The 26,620-nt window shown below is 43.1% G+C and overlaps 1 protein-coding gene across 1 annotated transcript in view; it reads left to right on the top strand.

Annotated features, from left to right (window-relative positions):
- ankfn1b (ankyrin repeat and fibronectin type III domain containing 1b) overlaps positions 1-26,620 on the top strand; it is a 123,046-nt gene that overhangs the window by 69,038 nt on the left and 27,388 nt on the right. The window contains exon 5 of the mRNA XM_034107132.2: positions 12,931-13,053. Within this exon, the coding sequence (XP_033963023.1) occupies positions 12,931-13,053 (123 nt within the window). The remainder of the gene's footprint in view (positions 1-12,930; positions 13,054-26,620) is intronic.

Here is a 26,620-nt window from a genome sequence, read left to right on the forward strand (position 1 = left end):
GGGTGTGGGAGAAGTTCGGAGAAGACATGGAGAAGGACTTTCGGGCGGCACCAAAGTTGTTCTGGAAAACTGTCCGACACCTCAGGAGGGGGAAGCAGGGAACCATCCAAGCTGTGTACAGTAAGGATGGGACGTTGTTGACCTCAACTGATGGAGTGTTGGGACGTTGGAAGGAACACTTTGAGGAACTCCTGAACCCGACAACTCCGCCCTCTATGTTAGAGGCAGAGCTGGAGTATGACGGGGGATCAACGCCAATCTCCCGGGGGAGGTCACTGAGGTCGTCAAACAACTCCACAGTGGCAAAGCCCCGGGGGTGGATGAGATCCGCCCGGAAATGCTGAAGGCTCTGGGTGTTGAGGGACTGTCATGGTTGACACGTCTCATCAACGTTGCGTGGAAGTCGGAAACAGTACCGAAGGAGTGGCAGACCGGGGTGGTGGTTCCCCTTTTCAAAAAGGGGGATCAGAGGGTGTGTGCCAATTACAGAGGCATCACACTACTCAGCCTCCCCGGGAAAGTTTACTCCAAGGTACTCGAAAGGAGGGTCAGGCCGATTGTCGAACCTCAGATTGAGGAGGAACAATGCGGATTCCGTCCTGGTCGTGGAACGACGGATCAGCTTTTTACTCTTGCAAGGATCCTGGAGGGGGCCTGGGAGTACGCTTATCCGGTCTACATGTGTTTTGTAGACTTGGAGAAGGCGTATGACTGGGTTCCCAGGGAGTTACTGTGGGAGGTGCTGCGGGAGTATGGGGTGAGGGGGTCTCTACTCAGGGCCATCCAATCTCTGTACTCCCAAAGCGAGAGCTGTGTCCGGGTCCTCGGCAGTAAGTCGGACCCATTTCCGGTGAGGGTTGGCCTCCGCCAGGGCTGCGCTTTGTCACCAATCCTGTTTGTAATATACATGGATCGGATTTCGAGGCGTAGTCGTGGGGGGGGGGGTCTGCAGTTCGGTGGACTAAGGATTGCACCACTGCTTTTTGCAGATGATGTGGTTCTGATGGCTTCATCGGTCTGCGACCTTCAGCACTCACTGGATCGGTTCGCAACCGAGTGTGAAGCGGCTGGGATGAGGATCAGCACCTCCAAATCTGAGGCCATGGTTCTCAGCAGGAAACCGATGGACTGTCCACTCCAAGTAGGGAATGAGTCTTTACCCCAAGTGAAGGAGTTCAAGTATCTCGGGGTCCTGTTCTCGAGTGAGGGATCAATGGAGCGTGAGATGGGCCGGAGAATCGGAGCAGCGGGAGCGGTATTGCAGTCGCTTTACCGCACCGTTGTGACGAAAAGGGAGCTGAGCCGGAAGGCAAAGCTCTCTGTCTACCGGGCCATTTTCGTTCCTACCCTCACCTATGGTCATGAAGGATGGGTCATGACCGAAAGAACGAGATCGCGGATACAAGCGGCCGAGATGGGTTTCCTCCGCCGGGTGGCTGGTGTCTCCCTTAGAGATAAGGTGAGAAGTTCGGTCATCAGGGAGGGACTCGGAGTTGAGCCGCTCCTCCTTCGCGTCGAAAGAAGCCAGTTGAGGTGGTTCGGGCACCTAGTTAGGATGCCACCTGGGCGCCTCCCTAGGGAGGTGTTCCAGGCACGTCCAGCTGGGAAGAGACCAAGGGGTAGACCTAGGACCAGGTGGAGGGATTATATCTCTTCGCTGGCCTGGGAGCGCCTTGGGATCCCCCAGTCAGAGCTGGTTGATGTCGCCAGGGAAAAGAAAGTTTGGGGCTCTCTGCTGGAACTGCTACCCCCGCGACCCGACCACGGATAAGCGGGAGAAGATGGATGGATGGATGGATTTTATATCATTGTTTTTAAATGAGTGTTTCTAGATATCATTTTATAATATGTTTCTAAATGCTCTTAATGTCTTTCATTTTTGTAAAGCACTTATACTGATACTGAATTGCCTTGTGTTGAAAGGTGCTATATAAATAAACTTGCCTTTCTTAGCTAAATATGTAAACTACTTGAAAAGGACATTTTGAGAGAAGAAAATAAATCTATTACATCCCAAATTGTTATAATAAAAAAGGCTTTTCTATAGCCTTCACATGTCATTCATCATCAAACGATCAATGAAGATATATTTGCATCTTTTTATTTATTTAGCTTTTTGCAAACAGACATTCATTGATACATCTTCAACAAGCTACATTAACGGTTGTAAAAAGCCATTTTCTTAGAAATGTCTTTCTTTTCAGAGAAGGATTTCTTTGAAGTGACACTGATGTCTCACTTAATAACTTTAGGTGATCAACCCGATAATATATAACAGCGCTCTTTTGCTGAGATAACCGCCAGACGCTCTTTTCACTCTGCCAGCTGCTGATTTACCGCCACATTCCCCCACAGTTGAAGGACATTTCCTCCCAGCGGTATCTGCTTGTTGCCGTGGTTACAGGTGACACAAGAACCAAAGCCCAGCAGCATTTAAATCACGGCGACATCACAGGTTTTATGTATTTCATTCAGCATTCAGTACACAAAGTCCTGAATGGGGCTGATCAAAGACAGCATGTTATTTCTCAGATCAGAGGACAGAAGAAGAAGAAGAAGAAGAAGAAGAAGAAGAAGAAGAAGAAGAAGAAGAAGAAGAAGAAGAAGAAGAAGAAGAAATCTACAGACCACATGTAAACATGCACAAGCCAATGAGCATTAACATGAAACAAAGATGTGTTTGGCATCAGTTGGAAAAAGACAGAGAGAAGAAAGAAGAGGAGAATAGGACATACAGTACAGAGACAGAAAAAAGGCACAAATACAGTCTTGTTACTTTACCTCATTGGTTCCCAACCCGAGGTCTGCGTCCCCCTGTAGGGGGCGCTGAAGATCACAGGTGGTGTGCAAGGCTTCACCACCAAGTCTTCTTTAAGGTTGTCTTAATTAGATTTGCACATGTTAACTTAAAGTCTTAGCATCATCATTTACACAAAACTCTGTCGATAAAACAATTCTTTATTTTTTTCTAAATGGGACATACACTAATTTCCTGAGGTCAGTTTGTCTTCATTATTTTTTTTTTGCAAAACTATTTTAGAAATGAAACAACATGTCTGAAAAATGTATAAGCACTGATTACTCATCAGTAACAAAATATATATATCTATATATCTATATTTCTTTGTTCCTACCCTCACCTATGGTGGTGAAGGATGGGTCATGAAGGAAAGACCAAGACCGCGAGTTGTACACAAGCCGAAATGGGTTTCTCCTGAGGGTGGCTGCTATCTCCCTTATATAAGGGAGAAGTTCAGTTCAGTCGGGGGGGGGGGGGGGGACTCGGAGTAGAGCCATTTCTCATTCACGTAGAAAGGAGCCGGTTGAGGTGGTTCGGGCACCTGGTAAGGATGCCACCCGAGGGAGATGTTTCTGGCCCATCCAGCTGGGAGAAGACAGAAGACCAAGAGGCAGACCCAGGATCAGGTGGAGGGGTTTCTATCTCCACGCTGGATTGGGAGCGCCTCAGAATCCCCCAGTCAGAGCTGATTGTTGTTGCGAAGGAAAGGGACGTTTGGGGCCCTCTGCTGGAACTGCTTCCATTGCGTCCGACACCAGATAGGAGGTGGAAAATGGATGGATGATGAATGGATCCATAGCTCAAGAGTCAACCTAACTTTGGGTTTATCATAGGACAGGACAGGTCTCGGGCATAATTTGTCATTCTTTTTTGGTGTGTGTGGTCTCCAAGGAAAAAAGTTTGGGAACCAGGGTTCTATCTGATCCCTCAGGGAGACAATCCAAGACAAACTCTAGCAGAAAGATAATAAAGAGCGAGGGTTCCCGCTGTCTCACAGACCTAAAACACATTCCTTCATTTTTCCAGCCTTTTTTTCTTTTTACCTCACTTTTTTTTTCCAGGGTCTTGAAATCCCAGTGTAAATACATATTGAAGGGTATTTACAATAGTGGTAATGGTGGTAGGAGAGGAGCTAACTCAGCGGCCATAAGAGACTGCCTCTGGCTGTCTGAGTGTGTGACTATTTGTACAGTTGATCTGGTGTGTATGTGCACCCACATTCTCTCAACAGCAAAGTTGGTTGTGTGTGTACTCGTACTGCTGATTCAGTGTGTGTTTCGCAAATTTGAAGCCTGTATATTTGTGTGAATATTAACAGCACTTATCCCTCTTTCTCTGTGTGTGTGTGTGTGTGTGTGTGTGTGTGTGTGTGTGTGTGTGTGTGTGTGTGTGTGTGTGTGTGTGTGTGTGTGTGTGTGTGTGTGTGTGTGTGTGTGTGTGTGTGTGTGTGTGTGTGTGTGTGTGTGTGTGTGTGTGTGTGTGTGTGTGTGTGTGTGTGTGTGTGTGTGTGTGTGTGTGTGTGTGTGTGTGTGTGTGTGTGTGTGTGTGTGTGTGTGTGTGTGTGTGTGTGTGTGTGTGTGTGTGTGTGTGTGTGTGTGCTTATTTGATGTGGCTTGGCTGCAGTTAAGTTGGGTTGTTTGAGAACTTCCCAAGAGCATGCTGCCGGGCCAAAGTACTGAGAGGGCAGAGACAGTCATTGTTTTGGTAAGGCATCCTTGCCATGATTGTGTGTGTGTGTGTGTGAGAAAGTAAGCCTAATTCTGAGTACTTGCTATGCTCCCTGCTATTCTAGCAGTGCATAGCCTTTTCCATTCTGTCTTTAAATACAAAAGCGCACACACACAGACACACATGAAGCAATGTAACACGCACAACCACATTAGCTAAGGGAGTTCTCAGGGAAAAGTTATTTCGATCATGTTGCACAACAAGTCCAATCCTTTACCAAACCTCTCCCTCCACATTTTAAACCACACATCAAACAGTGATCAGCTTTCCCAAAAAAATCTCAACACTTTGGATGCTCATGCTTTGTTGGCTTACGATTGAATAAGATTTCAGGATTAAATGGTTTTCAGTGCAAAAAGCCTCCTCAGCATTTCAACCGCCGCCACAATTTTAACATCACTCATTTTCGTTTTTGAGTTTGCATTTTTTTCTCGCCAGGCCGACCCCACAGAATTGTCCTTCACTTAACCGTAACAAAATGTTACTGCTCAGTAGGAATCACAGTAGCCAGCTGAAGGTTCTGCATTTTATGCATTTCTAAATACCCATTACAGGAGCCCCCTCCTTCGTAGGACATGAAGTTGTAAGACTGGAGGCATGTGGGATGAACCTTTACTCTCCCTGAATTTCAAAGGACGTAACGAATGCAATGTTCAGGCATTCCTTGTGAATCATTGGAAAACAGGTCCACGTTTGACACGTTTATACTCCCTTAAATGTTGTTTAAACCTTCATAACATTGGATTCAATTATCATCAGTAATATTACAATTACAAAACATAAAAAGCATGCAAACAGGATTCAAATCAGGTTGATATCAAGGGTTGGGAAGCCAGGCTGGATGATGCAAATTGACTCATTCAGATTGATCGCCAACACTGGTCTAACCCATGTCACTTCATCGGTCGAATTTTATCTTCACCTAAACCTAATCCAAGTAACTTAAACCCAAGCCTCAACTGAAAATATTTCTCTTAAACTAGACAATTGTTTACTTTCTATAACCTTTCAGATAGACCTTTGATTCTCCCAAATATAGAAAAGCAATAAACCCGCGCACATCTCTCTCCCTGCTCTTTTCCAGCATAAATAATCCTCTCAGTCTGCTGGCACAACCCTGATTGGAATCTCGACGCCGTGCTCAATTGTGGGTTGATGGGGGGAAAGTAGGGTGCCTTATGCGTGCGCGTGGTTCAAGGCCATAAACATAATACCGGAGGGGTGTCCACCTTTCTCAGGCCAGGCCTCAAAAAGCCTCAGTTCAGAACCATGGCTGGCACATAACCATGGACTCGCATCAGCTATTCAGACAGATTCACTTTAATGATAGCATATTTACTGCAGATTGCAAAGAGATGAATACTTGCACACTCTCCTATTTACTCCTTTTATTCACCATTTAGCTACTCATGCAGTGAGCCATGGACTCTTACAGGCCAAAACTGAGTGTACCCATGCAGGGGGTTAGGGTCCTGGCTCCACATGGGTTTATCAGGTTTATCGGGTTTTCTATGTCCAAGAGTCTTTTGTGGAGTTTTGTGAGGATATTTAGTTGAAAATCATAATTGGGTTACAATGTCATGTGATGCAACGTGACTCTTGTCAAGTTTGTGTAGATATCTGATATATATATATATATATATATGTTACTATAATATCTGGATTGTAGCCTAATAATAAACAGATTGAATGCTTCAGTTCACCTTGAAATTCGGTAGTATAGTATCTGAAGCGTCATGCTGTACGGTTCCCATTCATATGTGCCGGTGTGTTTAATTGGTTGTTACCACATCTAACCAATGTGACAGCTATTGAATTACCCAGATCAGTTTCTTCCAAATCACATTATTATCTCATCCCACCAAACCGAAAGCGAATGGAAAGTGAAAAACGGTCTGTGGTAACACTTGCTGAGACCTCCCCTTTTCAGTGGTGTACTCAATGCTACAGTTTCTAATAGTGTGTTGGCTTCCATGCACTTGTCAGCTCAACTCAAGATGAATTTGAATACAGTTCCATCATTTGTGTGTCACACTGTGGTGAACCAGCCTCGTGGCACACATCAAACGCTGAGGGGAACGATATCAAGACCAACACCACAGGGAGCCAACCAAACGTTTTTAAAAAAGCGTTGAATTCCTCCCTCATCTTTGTCTCCCTGACAAATGATGTGTGTGCCGATTCCGTGGAAAACAGGAGTGAGAAGGAGCAGCTCAATAAAACCAAGAAAGAAAAGTAGATGAAACGATGTTTGTGACTCAGAGACGTGCAAACGAGGGGATGGAGGGGAAAGAAGCCGAGGTGGAAATATCTCAGAGTACACCAGTGGGTGGATAGGTAGCATATGAGAATATGTGCGTAGGGTGATAACAGAATCCCCTACATTGGCAAGTAATGATTAGATCATCAGCATTTAAAGAGTTGGCATTAATTATCAGCAGTTGTTTGTCAAAGCTGGCTGTTAACCTTATAATGAATTGTTTTTAGACAATTGAAGTCAGAAGAAGCAGGCCACAATCATTAGATTCATGTATTATGTAACAGACTGCCATGATATTGCGTATGCTTAGCCACCGCTACCAGCAATCAAACATTACCCTTTGAGCAATTCAGATAATGTAATCATATCTGAAGGGAAAGCTTGTTAGCTGGAAGAAATATCAGCATGTTTTATTGGTGAGACTTTAGTCCAAGTGAAATTTAAAGCAGCCTCCGCCATGTAGAGGGACGTACACACAGACATGGGTTTGGATGGAGATGGTGGGTGGAAAACAAGGCTTTCTTTGAGCAGACTTTAATTAGCAATGTTCATAGCTTGGCTGCGTTCTTTTATGATTGGACCACTGAAAGCCTTTTTTTTTCCCTAATGAAACACATTGAGGGGTATGTTCCTGAATTAAACTTTGTTTGTGTACGTGTGTGCAGACGCCAGCAAGCGTGTGTGCCTGGGCCCATTTCATTTGCATGTATCTGTTATACGGGTGGGTGCCTAAACACATTTTGGCATATTAGAGTTCTATTGGCAGGGATAAGAAGCTGAAGCAGGACACGGAGATGAAAGAAATTCTAGCGTTTTGTTTTCCCTTCGTTACAAAATAGTTGTGTTAGGCAACCATTACCATAATTGCTGAAAAGAGGGTCAAGTATTCGTCTGTCCTCCTTTATAATAGACTATCATGTCTGTGCCTTAGTAATCTGAAATAAGATCTGTGGTTAAGGGCAGCCCAACCTCAGACAGACCGCATCAAATGCACAGTGTTCTGCTGGTTTCAGTGGGATCCCTTCTTTAAGACATTCAACACAAAACCCTCCCTATGATCCGAGAAACTTTACAGAGCATACTTGTCATATTATTTCCTGTTCATGAACTATGTAAACATAATGTATGGCGTCTTCCATGGGCCAAGACAAACAAGGAATGATTAAACAATAAGAGCATTAATGTTAAATAAATGTGCTTCTAAAATCAAAGGTTTTTCAGTAGTTTAAATGTATTAATAAATGAAAGATAAGAAATGCTTCTAATAGTATTTTAACTTAAGCTGTATTACTTAGTTTTCAAAAAAAATCATCAAGAAAAAACAATATATGAAATAATGATCACCTTAGGGCAGGGGTGTCAAACTCAAGGCCCGGGGGCCACATCCGGCCCGCAACTTCATTTTATGTGGCCCCGCAAGAGCTTGCAAAGAATGTAATACGTTTATTATACGATTGAATGCCGCTTTACAGAATCAGGTTGCCCATAAACTACATGTCCCACAATGCATCTCGTTTTGTGACATGGCACTGAAGAGACTTGCAATTATTTGCTTTCAGACGTAGTTAATTACTAAGTCATTATCCTATCCGATAATAATCCAATTCAGAGGCAATAATATAATATAACACATTATTTTATATATATTATATATTTATATATATGTATATTTTATATAGTTACAACCGGCCCTTTGAGTGCAACCATAATACTGATGTGGCCCGCGATGAAATTGAGTTTGACACCCCTGCCTTAGGGTATAAGGCAGGCTAATATTGATACCTTATTGTTTAGTAAAACAGTAATACGAATGAACCCTGTATCTTACTGTTAAACGTCATTGATGATTGGGGGGGCTGTGGCACAGGTTCAAACCCCACTGCAGTCAGCGTGTCGTTGTGTCCCTGGGCAAGACACTTCACCCCAAATGACTCCTGTGGGGATTGTCCACAGTATTGAGTATGTAAGTCGCTTTGGATAAAAGTGTCTAACATGTAATGTAGTGTTTTTTAATAGAATTCCACGCAGTCTTAACCCTTCTCTGGAATAGCAATGGACCACTGAACCTATGAGCAGGGGTCAAAGTTCACATTGGATAGCTTTGTGTACCGTGAGCAAGAACAATGAGTTCTTTAGCAGAATTTGTTCTGCACATGAATACCTCCGAACAGTTAATTGCTACCATGGCAACAGAATAGAGAGGAAAAGTGACATTAAGGGAGCTGTTTGCAGGAAAGCGATCCTTCGCAGTGACAGTGTGAAAGTGTGTGTGTAAGTGTGTGTGTGAGCATAGGTCAACATTTTCTCCGTATCACCACACAAGCCATTCATTGTTGACAAAAGCACTCTTGTGCTGCAGGATTGGGGAAAGTTACTAATGCTGGCAAGATCAGAATCTTAGTCACATTGCAAGGCGGGGGTGGGCTTTCACATTGGAGGGAGATATGGAGTTGAAGTCATCGTATCTTGTAGTCACGAGGACTATAAACTGGGGTATCAAATAAAAAAAGAGATTACGATTAGATTACTATCTTTTGAATACCAATGTAAACCAAGTACATGTAGTTAACAGCATAACAAAAAGTAAAGGTTTTAAATACAAAAGTATGTATTTTTTGTTTTTATTGTAGGGCATATTGAAGAATTATGCATGTAAAAATAGAACTGGATAACGTTTTGGATGCAGGACGCCGTTCATTCCTAGAGTTGTTAGGTGACGCATGAAGCCAAAATGGGAATAGAATGACCTGCATCAGTCGTTGATCTTCCACATTCATGGGGCTATGAAACAAGCCCACTAGCATTTCCTTTACCACACCTCCTTGCCGCCAAGTCCTTTTTTCTTTGGTGAGTACCAAGCTTGGCTTCAATGGCCAACACTTTTCCTGGGGGCTTGACTAAAGTCTACAGCCGCGCTTGCAGCTCTCTGAGGCTGCACAGTAGTACCATTAGTTAAACGCTTTTATCAGTATGCTAATATGCTCCAAGTAACAAAGCTAACACACTGAAGTTTAGCAGGTAGTATTTGCCAGATCTACCAGTTAGGTTTGGTTTTTACGAATGCTAACATTTGCTATTACAACTGTGCCAAATTTCCGGGCAATCCATTCAAAAGTTGTCAAAATATTTCGCCAGAAAAACTGAAACGCGCACTTCAGCAACAAGTGTAACAGATTCTAGAACACAGTTGAAATTAAGAATAAAAACAAGCTCTCAGATAGACGTGAGATAATAAAATACATAATTGGAAATACAATGTGAATGTACATTGTGTTTATTGATAGGCCAAAGCAGCCTGGTAGGTGCCTAAGCTCTGTCTGGCTCCTATGTACTGTATGGACGCCCTGTTTATGCTATAGGTTAAAAGTGATATGTGTTGTCTGTGTATAGGAGCACATGGCCTCCAAGGCACATACTAGTTCCATTAGTAAAAATCAATAAATCACTGAATCCTAAAACACCAGGAAAATTAAAGAGAAAATATTATAGACGATAGTCGGCCGGGATATCCTGAGCGGGCCTCCAAGGGGATTGCATCATCCCAGTGTGCCTGCTGTGATGATGTTATCGGGGACAGCTGCATGGGGTGGAGCCAGGGGTCGAGGCTCTCAGGGAGCCAAGAAGCAGCCAGTTGCCAGCAGATCCCCTTCACTGAGACCCACCTGCTCCGCATGTCCATTTTTCCTCTAAACCCCTCAAAGGGATTCCCTGAGTCCTCTTCTATGTCCACTGGCCCCCGTGTCTTTGAAGTCATGATCCTATGTGTTTTCATGGCATTGAAGTCCTTATCCTATGGTCGTGTTGTGTCATGTGTTTGATCCAAACGTTTGTTTGAAGTTTTACAGAGAACTCTTAAAGTATCCGATGGGCTCATGCCAAACATCTATATAGACCGGGGCAATTATTCACAACTAACGATGATCCAAAACCAATCTCTCCTGAAGTCTATTTATGAATCAGTGTTTCTCACACAACTACACTTTATGGGAAGGGAGATTAGCGTCAAAAGTTGGCAGTAGTTGGCGTGCACAGGGCAGTCCTACTAATTTAATTAAAAGCCCTTGAAGAAGAAAAAGCCTAACTTAATACCATCAATTAGGGGTTGCGCTGCCATCTGACTAAAATCCCACACCCCGTTTGTGTGATTCATACAGGAAAATATGCCTCTTTGTCTTTCGAGGTCAACCAACTCTTTGGAGAAGCTGGCTCAGGGTCAGGAAACAGTAGTTGAGGGTGTAGGAGTGGGAACCAAGGCAGTAGGGCCGCGGGGTTGTCCCACTAGATAAGCCATAGCATGAGGTCATTTTGAATGGGAACTCGTGTATTTTCATCTCAGCTTATGGCAACGTCTTTATAGTGCAACAGCTGGTCTTACGAGGAATCTGTATAGGCTATACGAAGACAATGCTTGTCAATTTCATATAGATGGAAAAGCTTTTCTAAAATGTCTGTTATACCTTTGATTGTGTGCCCACTGTCATTCTCTTAAAGGGTTTTCCAATACTACTTTTTTGTGTTTTAACTTGATGAGATGGTTTATGATGTCAAGTAGTTGGATTCTGCCTTTTTTGAGGGAGGGCAACGAAAAATATTTTTACAAGACATTTATATCAGTTTGGAAAATAAGAGACAATGCTCCAAGCAAGGTAGCTGGCATGCATCTGTAACCTGTGAAAGAGGGTTTCATTTACAAGGTCAAAGCAGTCCTTTCTTCACACCTGTGGGAACATTTAGAGGTCAGTGACACAATAAAGGTCTCTATCCAACTTAATCTTTCTATTAGATCTAATTGTGCTCTTATAGAATTATTAGGCTTGACAGGACACTCAGACCGTATGTCCTCTGTCTGAAGTAAAGCACTCTCTTCGACAAGTACGTATGAATCACTGATTCAAGGCCCTGTCAGATCTAACAATTGATGGCAATTTGGCAGTTGAGTTCTGTGAAACTGGACGCATCAGCACACTGTCAATGTCACAGTTCAGGAATCAAAGAAATTGCATGAACTATCGTGCTTTATCAGAACCTTATGCGAACTGCTCTGCAGCATCTTATATAAACTTACGACAGTGATGGCAGATACAGGCTTTGTTTTAGATTGGCAGGGTGCACCCTGTAGTCAGATCTCTGCAGCGTTTCTCCAACAGAGCTCACCATGGAGACTAAAACGCTTTTTGGCTCAGGTTGAGCGTTGATGTACATATGTCATTATTAGCGATGTTTCATCATTTTGTAGTTAAATGGAAACGGCATGTGTGTTAGATTAGGTGGGTGAAGCATGCTTGGGCATCATTTAATAAAGTCCTCTGTCAATTTCAAGAAAAGTATTTATTTTCTTCAATGCTTCTATTCCATTTGGCTTCATTTATAAAAACCTTTGCTTAATAAGTCTTGTGTTTTTTTGTACACCACATACTCTTATGTACACTGGGAGATGTTCCCCTGTAAGCTTTGATAGAGAATATTATTGCATTTTGATTAGTCCCCACTGTTACCACAGCAATATTGCAACGCTGTGTCTCATCAAATGTTTCACGGGCTGAAATGGAAGAAACATTACATTTCCTGATTTTAATTTGTAGTGAAAAGTTGAACAGGGACATTGGCAGCCCACATTGACTTCACATTTTTTATTTCTGCGAAAACGATCTGGAGAAAATTAGGCAGGAAGTATGCGGCTTTCCCTGAAACCTAATGTTTCCTCTGGGAACTGCAGCATTGTTACTGTTGATCAACTTACATTTCCACTGTGAACTGTGATATCTGCAACAATGAGTTTTAGGCATACAGTAGGATACCCCATTTTACTGGGATATTTGTGATCTCCAGCAACATTTAACCCTGACTGAACACTTAACATTTTTGGCAAAGAGAACTACTTTAGTTCTGTAGATGATACACCCACAGTATCGAATTGATCAAATGTCAACTCCTCTGTGTGTATTAGCAATTATTCATACTGAGAGCTGAGAAAAAAAGGCCAGTGATGTTAAATGCTTCTAAACTCCTGTGCTTGAATATAACATATATAAGAAGGGAATATGCTGCAAGACAGAAGGTTTATTGAAGCAATGGTTCATGTTTTCAAAACCAATCCATGTGTTCTAATTCCGATCCATTTATTTTTTTTGTTTTCCCAAAGGTCAGAGTCAGGGATCTCCAAATTGACATATCGTCTGTCCCTCAAAGACCGTGTTGCCAAAGCAGAGAAGACTTCCACGAACCGACCTCCATCCTACAGGAGACGATCTCTCAGTCTGGACTGGTAAGACCAAAGATCTTCCCTCAATCTATCTAATCATGCTGTTTCAGGAATACATCTTGTGACAGTTTATTCAGGGGTGTCAAACTAATTGTAGTTCAGGGGCAACATACAGTACAGCCAACTTTGATCTCAAGTGGGCCGAGCCAGTAAAACCATAGCATTATGATTTGACTTATAACCTATAAGAAACGACAATGCCAAATTGTTCCCTTTATGTTATTGCAAACAAAGTTATTTCTGAGCAAAATCTTTTTACAAATGTTATCATTTTACATTCATTTCTACATCTGTGTTGCAATCCTGACCATCTGAACTGACACACCACCATCTAACTAAAATTAAAAGAAGAAAGTAATCCCCTTGCATTGTAAATGTTATTCATTTATACATACATAACATTTGTGAAAATTGCAGCTATCGTCTTCTCTGTATTTTTTTACACTTTGCAAAGTCACCTCTCGGACGGATTGGACCCTCTGGCTTCCGTATGTTTGACATCCCTGGTTTATTTTGAAACTATTTTAGATCTGAAACCAATGTACATGGCTATAAGGTTCCCATTTGGGGTTGTACAGATGAAAATGAATTATGACTTTATAGACTGGTAACAGAAGCAGGAATGTGAGTAGAATCTGTCACTTATTACGACTGAAATACACACAAATTCACAAGAGAGAGCTACACCATGCGGATTGCTGCTGTGTGGGGTTGGAGCAGAGAGTGGGCGTAGTGGTGATAGGGTCCTGCTCCGTCTGGGTTTCGTTGAACAGCGCCAAGCATCTCCAGTGGCGCCGGCTCATCTTGCTCTTGTAAAGCTCCAGTCCTCAGGCAGCCGATGAAAGGAGTTTGAAAGCTTTCCATCACGAGGCTGCCTTCCCGTCCCCACCCATGGGACTCCTTCCCAGTCTCCCCTCTTGTTGCTTAGGCCTCCACTCATTTATCTACCCATCCATCCTGCCGTCTGTCCAACTGGCTTCCCCCCTGAGCTTCCTGCTATGTATTCTTGGCTCTTCCTTTACACTTCTCTCGCCATTGGGAAAATAATCCCAGTTAAAGCGGATCTCACACTTCCTTTGCACCTCATTTTGTCAAGTAAAAAACGTCCGAACAGTCACGAGTCTAGACGGTTTCCAGGTTTGTAATTGCTGTGCCGGGACTACAGTAGCTATTCAGTGGAGTCACTTTGCGGTTTGTGAAGCTACAGGTGTGGGACTCTCTGAGGTCCTATCCAGTCATGCTAGGGGCCGCTGTGAGGTCTTACGAGGTCTTTTGTCGGCCTTACGAGACCTACTGTGTGGTCTCGGACTGACATGCGTTGTGTGGCAAATGTGGTGTTAAGTGAATGAGCGTTGGAGTGCATTTGCAGTGTGAGGTCCTTCACTTTAACAGCTTCGTGTTTTCCTCCCATGTTGCTGGAGAGGGGGACCTGGCCTTTAAAGTTCAGGTCCTGATTGATGTAGTCTGGTTTTAATGAAACGCAGTGGGTAGATTGGACATGCTCATTTACGAGAGGGATGAGGGGGGCTCGGCTACAGCTGGATTCAGACTTTCTCCAGGGCGAGCCGCCGTTACAGGAGTGTGACTGGTCTTTTGTGACATAATAAACAAGGGACCCCAGGAGGAGAGATTCGAGGTTGTGGGCTGAGTCATGATACTGGGAGGTGAAACGAGGTCGGTCCGGCTTCTGAAAAGACCAGCGCGGCTTCTCTGGAATGCACAGTCATCAACGCTGTCAAAAGGAAAACACGTGTGTTAACAGCAGCCACCAAAAACACCCCATGAATCAGTTGCATATTTGGAATTTTTAGACATGTATTGCACTTCCTGTAGTCAGTCTAAACAGTTTGTCTTTTTGTTTTTGCTAACAAGTATTTGTAACGAAAGTGCTATATTTTTCTAGGTTGTGTTAGCCAAGACATTCCTTCGACATTGTCTAAATATTTTCAGTTTTAAGTATTGTAAGTACCATGTTTGGGCATTCAGGCATTTTCCTGATGTTTTAGCTTTCTGCTTTGGTATCGTTTTAGTATTGGTTTCAAGGTATTTAGGCGTGTATTCATATCAAAGTCATACTTTTAATATTGTGACGGCAATATATATGATATGCTCAGCTATAAGTATAGTTAAAATAAAACTCAAATGTGGTACTGCAATTGTTGCTTAAGTGAATCTTTTGTGTTTTCAGACTGTAAAATAGCTAAAATATCTAAATGTAGTTGTCTACACCCTTAAACCAAGATTGAATTATGTTTATCCGCCTACTGCCCCCCTTCTTTGACTCTTTTTACAGTAAGTCACACAAGCAGTATTTGAAATACCACGCTGGAACCCTACCAGCAGCCGGCTGCAGTAAAGCAGTCTCAGGTGACCTAACACTTTACTATCTATTTAGTGGACCATTGCCGTTTATGTCGATTCAAGTCGGATACCCAAACAAACTTAGACTATTAAGGGAATTCTCAGCCAAGGCTGTCCATATACAAGCCTGAAACAGGAGCCGCTTTGTAGCTTTATCAACGTTTGCGAGAGCTGGCAGGGGCTTGGGAAAATGTGATAATAAAAGATAATGGGAGTGTTATTGTTATTGGTAATCATAGTAAAAGGCCTCTAGGCCTGGGTATGGTTGGAAAACACAGTAGAATCGGGGAGTCAGTGGGAGTTGTAAAGTGGAAACAAGAGGTTGTTTGAATTCCTGAAAAAAAGTTATTGATATGTGTTGTCTTTGTGGGAAACTATTAAGTAATAATTACAATCTACACCCATGACGTCCGACGCAGAGATGGGGTCGTTACTAAAAGTAATATATTACACTACTTCGTTACTCGCTACATAAAGTAACTCGTTACTTTACTCGCCAAGCACGTACAAACTGCGCATGCGTGAGTGGCAATAACTCTCCTTACCAGCAGGCGGCGGTAGTGTGTATTCTTCATTCAAAACAGGCAACAACCGGAAAACAGAGAAGAAGAACAGACGGATATAATCAAACAACAAATAGCGTGTGCGGTAGCTTCACCTTAGCATGTGTTCTTTGCAGGTGTTTGTTGAGGTTTGACGTGGTGTTTACAGCAGTGGATAACAGCTGCTGGCTTGGACACAGTTTGCACCTCACCGTCACATTCCTGTCTATTCTTCGGACGAACTCAAAATAATGGGCATACCTCCACCCCTCGAGAGTTATCGCTGACTCAGCCATGTTTATGCAGCACTGCACGTGGAGATGTGGACGCGCAAATCCCGCAGATTACGTACATATAAGCCTGCGGCGGAAACCCCTCTTGTCTGTCAGTGTGATTATGACTGATTTTTAGTAAGTAATGAAGTAACGCGTGTCGGGGCAATGTTAGTAACTGTGTGATTACTGAATTATAAAAGTAGCGCGTTACACTACTCCGTTACCGACACAAGTAATATTATTACAGTAACGCGTTACACCCAACTCTGGTCCTACGGTAGACAAATTGGAGATTTCTATTAAATAATTCCTAATAAAAAGCAAATATTCTCTAAAAGCCATTTGATAACTAACCTTATTTTACCTCAGTTTTCTGCTAAAGCTGCATATGGCTCAGGGAATTGTTTGCATGATGAGAACATTAAGTTCAATATCCAAACAAATACATTCAGCCAAACATAAAATCATGCTGCCTTGTTTCCTGACACGGACACAGGAGACATCCAGTAGAGTCTGATAGTCAACACTGGGGCTATAAAGGGATGCTGGTTCTGTTCCAGCACAGGTCCAGTAAATAAGTCTTTTATTTCCAGATCCTCTCATGGTGACAGTTTGAGCCCTATGCCAAAACCCAGGAGTACAATGGAGAGGCAGCCATGTATGTCGGCCAAGCACTTTTGTATTTCTCATAACATTTCCCCCGCAGTATGCCTGGAGAGGAAACTCTATACCTAAGTACTTAAACATCAACGTGTGCTGTAGCAATCGGCGATCAAACCTTATCCACTTCATAAATACAAGTGGAAATGTGAAGTTGGTACCACACCAGTTTGATCGTGATGTGTGTGGCTGTGCAGTATGGGTCCCCTGAAGGCCACTCAGCTCTGCCTGGTGCCACCGTGTCTTCAGGGATAACTCAGCGCTGACAGCACTCTTATGATCAAGTCCTAATATCAATGCCAGGAGAGAAACCAGCCACCCATTCCTGTAGTCAATATAGTAACACACACCCAAACACTGAGGTGAAAGAAGTACTCAGATCTTATACTAAAGTAAAGTAGAAATACCAGAGTGTAGGAATACTCTGTTACAAGTAAAAGTCCTGCATTCAAAATGTTACTAAGTACAAAAGTGTTGGCATCTACAAATACTTAAAGTACCAAAAGTAAAAGTGCATAATGCAGATTGGTCCATTTCAGAATCACGTATCATATCTTGTCATTAAAATCTTTGATGTTTTAATGTGTGTAAAGCTGGAACACATTTTAATTATTGTATTTAGTACATGGTAGCATGTGAAGTTAATCCTTGAGTAAATGTACTTGGTTACTTTACACCAAACATACACACACACTCGTGGTAGAAACTCATGTCTGATGTTCTCCTTGATATTCATGCTCACACACATACACGAGCAAACACACATTGTAATAGTTATGTTGGGTATGTAAAGGGGGAATGGGGGTTACCAAGTGCTAATCCTTGTGAATTCCGCACAAAGGGAATAAAAAAAAGAACATAGAGAAATCTCCAAAGTCTTGGAGGAAAAAAGAGGGCAATGCTCAAGGGGCCCGGGTGTAAAGTGGTTTTGGACAGTGTGCCACTCGCCTCATTTGGTTCTAATTTAATTTAATATTCCCCACTCTTTTTCATCCTTTTCTTTAGATTTTTTCTCCTTTCTTCTGTGGCTGCGAGCTGTCAGTTCAAACAAAAGGGACAAATGAGGAGGCTATAGATCCCTATAATTTTTGTTTTTAGACATTTCTACTCAGATCATACGGTTAAAGATCCCGACAGAAGTGAAATGATCCATGCTAGTGTTTGAATGTCTTACAATTTACTTCTGCTTTCTGGCTGCATTATAAAAACATTATTCAGAGAATGTGTTAAACACTAAAAAGCTTTGGCACCCAAGATGGTGTAAAACACTACTTGAGTTACTTCTACTTCAAGATGATATATAAACTGGAGGCAATATTGGGCTAGAAAGTTTATGTTTTTTTTACAGTTTTATTGAAAGTACACTGACATGGCATAGTTATATACACACATCATACTGTAGGTCAGTGGTTCTCAACTGGTCAGGCCTCGGGACCCACTTTTTACTTGGTACCCAACATTTTGAAGCACTCAAATCTATTCAACAAAAAATCGTGCTGTAATATATACGCTTTTCAGCATACAATATTAATAAAAGTGAAGTACAGTGCATATATCCCTTATATCCCGTCACAGAACTAAAGTATGCTTTTAAAAAAGGTTTAATGAGATGATGGAATCAAAGATGAACTATTTATAAAGGCACGCATGCTGAAAACCCAACCCCAGCAGGGGGGTCTGGGGGGATTCTCCCCCAGGAGATTTTTAGAAATACTAACATAAACTATGCATTCTGGTACACTGAGAAGAAAATAAATAAATCTATTACTACCCGACATATTAATAATATTTTATGCCATTGTTTGTTTTTCACTTTGTTCTTACATCTTGCTGCGAGAAGAGTAAAGAGGAGAGAGTCTGTGTGACTTACTTTAAATTGTGGGTAAGGGTAGATAGCTCCCATTATTCTGTGACCTGTCAGTCATCAGACCGGGGGTCATATTTCATTATGTGTTAATTTTTATCTGAAGTTGTAACCATGGATGTATAAAGAAGAGTTCTACCGCAAAGTTATTCTCCGTGGGGACATCTGTCAACAATCTTGATTCTGGTTGGCCAGAAGACTCGAAAAAACATCAGCAAAGATATTTTATTAAGAAGATGATCACTATGTGACAGAAGTTTTTCAAAACCGTTTATGGTCTCCGGTACTTCCAGTTCAACGCCGACTGCATGCGCAGCGTTAGAAAATCGGGCCTTCAAAATAAAAGTTTGACTTTTCCCCCCAAAAAAAAAAAATTCCAATTTTTGTTTGGGTCGCGACCCACCAGTTAAGAACCACTGCTGTAGGTAGCGTAGATATGTTGTCAGTGTGCAGGTTTTACGTCATGGAAAATATGCACCATTGTTTTGTGGCCTTAGCTTCAGTCCATAAACCCTATGGGCCGAAAAGACGACTAAAATGTAAACACTGAACATCTGCAATCCTATTATTACTTAGCAAACTGCTGATGAAGTAATATGACCAAAAGCATCAGTGCTACATGTTTAAAAAAAGATGACAGACTTCAGAACAAATCTTGTTATTTACGCTAATTGAGCTGTCCTGTTAACTTTGGATTCAAGCTGCTCCTTCACCTTTGATATCCATTTTCTTAGACTGAGATGTTTGCAAGATATGGCAATATATATTCTAGTATACATGATAATAAGCCCTGGACTATAATTTTTTCTCGCAAACAATCACAAATACAGTACAGTATATAGCCCCTCTCATGCAAACCCATTCACAAAATAGCTACAGACATGCATGCATCCACACACTCATACAAAGTCTTCTTGCCTCTGGATGCTGTGTGCTGCACTAAGGGAGATTTATGAGGCTGGCTCCCTCTTATCCTGTGTGTCTCCGACTTGATACTCTGGTTTCCTCTCCAAACGTCAACTCAGCACACAGACACAGAGAGACAGAGTGAGGGGGGGGGGGCTGGAAAAGAGAAGAAGGGGGGGAAATGGAGATGTCAGGGAAGACTGAAATAGGTAAGAAGAAGAGGAGGGGGGAGAAAGTGAGTGATTGAAACTGAAGTAGATAAAATGATGGAAGAGATGATGGAGCGAGACAGCCAGAGTGAGTGATTAAGAGTTCTGAAAAATGGACTGAAATGTTGGAAAGAAAAGACGAAATTATGAAATAAAAAGTGTGTGTGTGTGTGTGTGTGTGTGTGTGTGTGTGTGTGTGTGTGTGTGTGTGTGTGTGTGTGTGTGTGTGTGTGTGTGTGTGTGTGTGTGTGTGTGTGTGTGTGTGTGTGTGTGTGTGTGTGTGTGTGTGTGTGTGTGTGTGTGTGTGTGTGTGTGTGTGTGTGTGTGTGTGTGTGTGTGTGTGTGTGTGTGTGTGTGTGTGTGTGTGTGTGTGTGTGTGTGTGTGTGTGTGTGTGTGTGTGTGTGTGTGTGTGTATTCAGGGTCAGAGGCAGGAAGAAAGTTTGCTCGGGACCCAAGAGAAATGTGGTTTGAAACTAGTGTTGAGAAAATGGTTAACAGATTGAGATAGCAGGCTCAGGTAGAACAGACCGGTACACCCACGCAATGGAACAGAAGTAAAGACTTTACTGACTCACTAACTGATGTCAGCCCAGCTATCCTTGTCCTTGTCTCATGCAGGAAGCAATCTACCATTGGTTCTTATTTTGTTAGTTCCCATCGATTTCTGGGATTCACCATCCTTTTTTACACTTTTGCTCTTTTTCTAAGGTTATTAAGAAAACCCTAACCCTTAGGTAACTAATTGAGAGAAGGTTGTTTTCACAATCCACACATTTTGTCTAGCTCAAGGAAACATAAGTTTCACATTTGATGAACAATTCATGAATATCCTTTAATCATATTGTTAAATGATTATATAATAATTGTTATCATGGTTGGATCATTAAATGTGTGGGCCAAGAAATACTTTTGGACCAGTTTCCCTCTGAAGACCACATTGATTTAGCATGAGTTGCAACTCCTAAATGGCTTTCATGGATGCTTTTTGACGTTCATGCATTGCCCTCTGTACTTAATTAGATGTTATTCTAAAGTTGTCTTCTTTTCTTCTTACTGCCTTTTTGGCGGCATTTCTCCAACTCTTTGTGCCAGAGTATTGTGTACACAGCACAACACCTTCAAGTGGCCTTACCTATGCCAACAATGAACATGCACCACACACCTCACGCCTCCACTTTACGATCTAGTGGGATTTATCTTTCCACACACCAGGGAAAAATGGAGAGTAAATATAAGACAACTTTAAGAGAACGTTTCTGCATGAGGCCCAATGTTCTTTAGTCGTCTCCATCAGGGAATGTTCCCATGTGGCCCACGGTGCGACTCCCTCCAAGAGTAGTAGCTACTTTATAATGGACTCTATTGGCATGGCAATATCAAATGCATCTATGTTATTAATAACCTTTCAATCATGTTGCTGATCGAAGTCAATGCTCAATGGACCGTCGATGAAATTCAGTTATGATTGTGTGATTGTACATGTGTGCACACCGCCAGCCATTCCACCCTCTAAGCATCCACCCATCCATACGTCCAAGCAGGAGCGTGCATATTTTAGCTTTAGTCTTTTACAAAGGATTTATCATAGTCAGGAGACCAACCACCTCCCCCCCACCCTTCCACCTCCCTCCATCCTTATCCCACATAAACAGCCGTGGGACTTTAAACATGGCGCCCGGCCGGCGTGTGACTGAGAGAATGGGCCAACTGGTGGCTTCAGCGGCCAGGGGTCGCCCCCGCCCCTCTCCTCTAACTGGCTGGGTGGGTGGCATATGGCGGCCCAGGCAGGGACCCCTTTGGTGTGACACACACAAACACACACACACACACACACACACACACACACACACACACACACACACACACACTGAGAGACACACAGAAGGCCTGGAGCCACCCAGGCTGGGCCCACGATCGCCGTGGGAGACATGGTGTCACCAAGCCTCTGACAGAGGAGGGGTGTGTGTATGTTTGTGTGTGTGATCCCACCTTGGAAGCCCCCCCCCCTCCTGAGAACGTCGGCCGCTGCCCGCCACCACATCCCCATGGTGACTCCGCTGTTGTCTCTGCTCATCAAAATTAGAGAGATTTACCTCTGCGTGCACACACAATACATGCACACTCACAGAGCCAACAGGTGGCAGGCCTTGCCCGGCACAGCAGGCCCACTTCAAAGGTTAAACATACAGCGGACCGCCCACTCTTTCTCTGCCAATATCCCAAGGGAGAGCGTGAGGGAGAAAGTGAGAAGAAGAGGACGAGATAAAAGGGGAGACAGAAGAAAAAAAGGGTGTGTAAATAAGAGGGAGATACAGGTCATTGGGAGCACGTTCATGTGGGAACACGCAGTACGGTTAGTATATACCTGGCGTCCACAGTTTGTCGCCACTCCCCAATTACGCACACTTCAAAGTGAGTCACGTAGGAATTGAAAGCATACGTTAACACAGAATGCCTTCAGGGTTTTCCACTTCACTTACTTCTCCGCGAACTGTGACTAACAGCAGATGGGAAACAAACAAACCTGGGTACAAGCGATCTTAGCGCAGACTTATCCATCACTCTTTCTGCTCTGGGAACTTTCTTCATGCATCGCACGGATGAGAGAGGTCACGAGAGCATCGTGTGACTCACTCAAAGCTAAGGACAGATAAATGTCACCTCGGAGCAACAGTGAGCTCTCAGCACAGCGAGCCAATCAAGAGGAGGAAATTGACGGTGGATTACGAAAAATGGATGACTCAACAGAGGGGACATAGTGTCTCTACATGTGTACAACTGGAGTAAACAATAGAGACCGAGGCTTTATCCTGTCTGCTGCCGATGGTGCTCCAGCCCTATTCATGTGTTATCAGCACTTATGAGTGTACTTGTGAGTGTACTTGTTGATCAAAATAACAGAATGACTGAATCAGATACATTGCTTCCAGACGAGTCTACCACTTTCCAAAAGCACATCTGGTAGGACAATCCATCTGCATCTCACTCTACAGACCCTTTGGGGGGGAAAGGAAAAGGATGTTTTTAGCAAATGCATACCCCCGCAACATTAAGACACACCTGATACATCCCTCAATAAGATCCCATCCATAAAATATGACGCAAAAGAGCCCCGAGAGTCGCTCTGATTGTCTCCTTGGCTATAAAAACCACTCGAGATCTCCGCACAGGATGCATGCATACGTTTTAATACGCGAGCATGGGTGTGTGTATGTGTGCATTTGTTGTGTTGCCATGCCAACTTGGTGTGCGTGAGGGGTCACAGTGTTGGCGTGACCTTGTGTTGCCTGTAAGCTGATAAGAGCCAAACAGAGGGGACGGCTATATGAATTCTAGTAATACTGCCCACCCCCCTCTCTCCCTCTCTCTCTCCCCCACTCTCTCGCTCTGTCTCTCTCTCCACGTCCAGCAGCCTGCCTGCTTCCAGCCTGTCTGGTGCCAAGACTCAGATTTCAGAATTTCCTTCTACAAGCCACATTTAGAGCAGCCAGCGTAGTGTGTGTGTGTGTGTGTGTGTGTGTGTGTGTGTGTGTGTGTGTGTGTGTGTGTGTGTGTGTGTGTGTGTGTGTGTGTGTGTGTGTGTGTGTGTGTGTGTGTGTGTGTGTGTGTGTGTGTGTGTGTGTGTGTGTGTGTGTGTGTGTGTGTGTGTGTGTGTGTGTGTGTGTGTGTGTGTGTGTGTGTGTGTGTGTGTGTGTGTGTGTGTGTGTGTGTGTGTGTGTGTGTGTGTGTGTGGAACTTTCTCCTCTCACTGTTTGCCTCTCTGACCCCCACCACCCTGGTTTCAGCGAGCACTGTCCTTCTGGTGCCGCTCTTTGCCTTTTCTCCCTCTCTTTATCTACCTCTACCTCCAGTTCTTTGTTTTTTTTGTGGGACTTGACCTGCGCCGACAACCAGTGCAATACATGTCAACTAATATAAATGGTAATTTGTGCCCATGAGTAATAAACCCGATTAGACACACTAACATGCGGCACAGATTTATGTGTTCTCATGGCAGTAAAATCGCCACTGCTGAGAAGTTTGGAAATAGGGGGGGGGGTCCTGTCAGCTGGCCGTAGAGATGTTGTGACATAGTGTGGTGGGATGGCAGAAGATGGAGTTGGGGGGTGAGGTGGAGCAGATGAAAGGGCTGAAACAGAAAGAAGGTGGAAGAAAAGAATACTGATGAAAGACTGAGTTTCTCTCCCACACTCTCCCCCCCTGCCTGAAACGCCTCCATTGGACCTCTTTTTGGACTTCCGTAACATTGTGACATTCCTACGTAACACTCGTTCCTCTATTAGCTAGCAGTCCAACACATTGTACGCACTAGGCTAAAGGGCGGGACATCTCTAAGCGGTGGACCAATCACAACAGAGCAGCCAGCTAACCAGTCAGGGCAGACTGAGCTCTGGTTTCAGACAGAGGGTGAGAAGAGGTGCCGCAGCACAGGCAGAATGAGAAAAATAAAGAGCTTTTTTAACATTAAGCATGGAGACATGTCACAGTAGAGGCACAGAATACAAATATGAACCTGAGAATTAGCATAATAGGGCCCCTTTAAAAGGTTTATTCTTCCCACCTTCATGCCTTGAAGTCCTTAGAGATCCATATATGGATGCATTGTGTTGCACTAACTTAATTGTACTATTGTTTCTAACTATCCACATATCTTTCTCTGTGCTGCTGTAGCTAATTTGGGCATCAGCCCATGTAATGTCTTTCTCTGGCATGTACATGTGTATGCACGTAAACACATGTCTGTAGGTACCCCGCTAAGCAACAAAACGTGTAGCTTTAGAGTCTTCGTGCCTGTGCGTGGCTTGTAAAGATATGTTCCATTGTTTATAGTTTAGATTAACGTTATCTATATTTATAGAAGCAGGAGACTGTGGCCAGAAACTATTTTTAAGTTACCATTTGTCTTAAGCATTTCTCCTTTCTCCTTTCAGAGGCAGAGGGGGTTACAATACTGATGTGTGAGAGACACCAAGAGAAACTGGAATAATTAAATAGATAAATAAAAGTAAACAGGAAAAGAGAGATAATATGCAAAGTTGTGGATCTAATCGTATTGACAGTCAGATGTCAGTGTGTTTATGTGTCTGTGCTCGTTTGTGTACTGCTGACAACAGGTTGGATGGATTTGTTCTTTCCTACGGTTTGGACCGTGTCATTGATATGTTGCTACATACAGTAAACTGGGAGTATTCAGACTAAGCAACATTTTCCACTCAGTCAGTCTTTTCACATTTTCTTTGAAGTGTTTCTGAGATTTCCCTCTGCACACAACTGTTATGAGCTCTTATGTGCATACTTGTGGCTGCTTTTTAGCTCAACACAAAAATCTGAGAAATCCTGCGATGCTGGAACCACCAGCTATATTCTTTTAACATTAAATCCCAGGTTTTTCCCATTGTGGCTTTTAGTCAATAATTGTCTAGACTGCGTATTTTATATGTAGTCTTTGTTTACATGTGACTCACTGTCTGGAGCTGTTTGTGTAAATAGGACGATACTGCTAATAAAGTGAACGCTGCGTGTGACTGTTTGCAGTTTGGGGGTGTTGATTGTTTGTCGGGCTGATGCAGTCTCACTGTATTTGATGTGGGATTGATCGGGGGCCAAACATGAAGCCTTTTGGTTGAGACTTTGGTCTCTAAGAACAACTGCTTCCTGTTTCCTGAACCTGGTAAAAGTGTAGGAAAGTGTGTGGCATAAACTGTCTGTGTGTTGTTGTTTTGGATCTCTCGTCTTTTATCCAGATTATTTTCAGTTGTAGGCCGTGCTTTGATAGTACGCATAGTCATCATTCAAGTTTTTTCAAAATAAAGTATAATTACCCGTCTATAGTAGTATTAATTATAAGTGCCTGAGTCCTCTTTCCTGCGGCTGGATGGATTAGTCCTCTAAAGAATAGAAAAGTAAAAGGACACATACAGCACATGTAATCCAACATTTTTATTATTGATATGCCTCAGAGCTGTCTCACAGCTAGTGCAAACTGAACATTTACTGGTTCATATAAAAAAACATTCAAATAGTAACATATGGAGTGGATTTCATTGTGAAGCAGTCACAGGGAACACATTGGAATTTGCAATGGATGGTTTCTCTTTATCGTTTATCAAAAAAGACACGGTCAGCATTAACAACAGTAGATTTGCAGCTACAATCATGGCCTCAACACAAAGTGATAAAATGACAATCAGCTTACAGTTTGGATAAATGTACTGAAATCCCATATTCTCTTTCTGATAAACTCTGTTTGACAATTAATATAATTGTTCTCTTTTCTTTTTGTATCATGATTGCCTTTCATCTTTCCCCGCAGTAGTAGGGGGCATGTCATTGGGAAATGACATCCCAATCTCACGTGTAGGAAGCTTTGAAAATACACACAGATCTGCACACAGTCACACACACCGTGTTATACTCTCCCTAATGTCGTCAGAGAGTGATGGGGCACCGTGCTGCCGACAGAAAAAAAGTTGTCTGTTCCATCTCAGGCAAATAACAATAAGCCCGGGGCCGGATTCCAATGGGCTTTCTCTTTGAAATGGGATACCGGCACACGCATTACAAATATATCTCTTGTTTTATCTTCCGGGCCAGGCCCATGGAAAAATTATCCCAAATACCTGCCGCGCTTTATCTGGAACCCTGGAATAGGTTAGGCCCAGCCGGGAACACGAGGATGTCTAAAATAAGGCCTCTATTACGGGATGGAGTGGAGATGGATAGGACGGAGCGGGAAGGGACGGGGATCGGGG

This window comes from Pseudochaenichthys georgianus, chromosome 19, assembly GCF_902827115.2.
Source record: "Pseudochaenichthys georgianus chromosome 19, fPseGeo1.2, whole genome shotgun sequence".
Classification (NCBI taxonomy): domain Eukaryota; kingdom Metazoa; phylum Chordata; class Actinopteri; order Perciformes; family Channichthyidae; genus Pseudochaenichthys; species Pseudochaenichthys georgianus.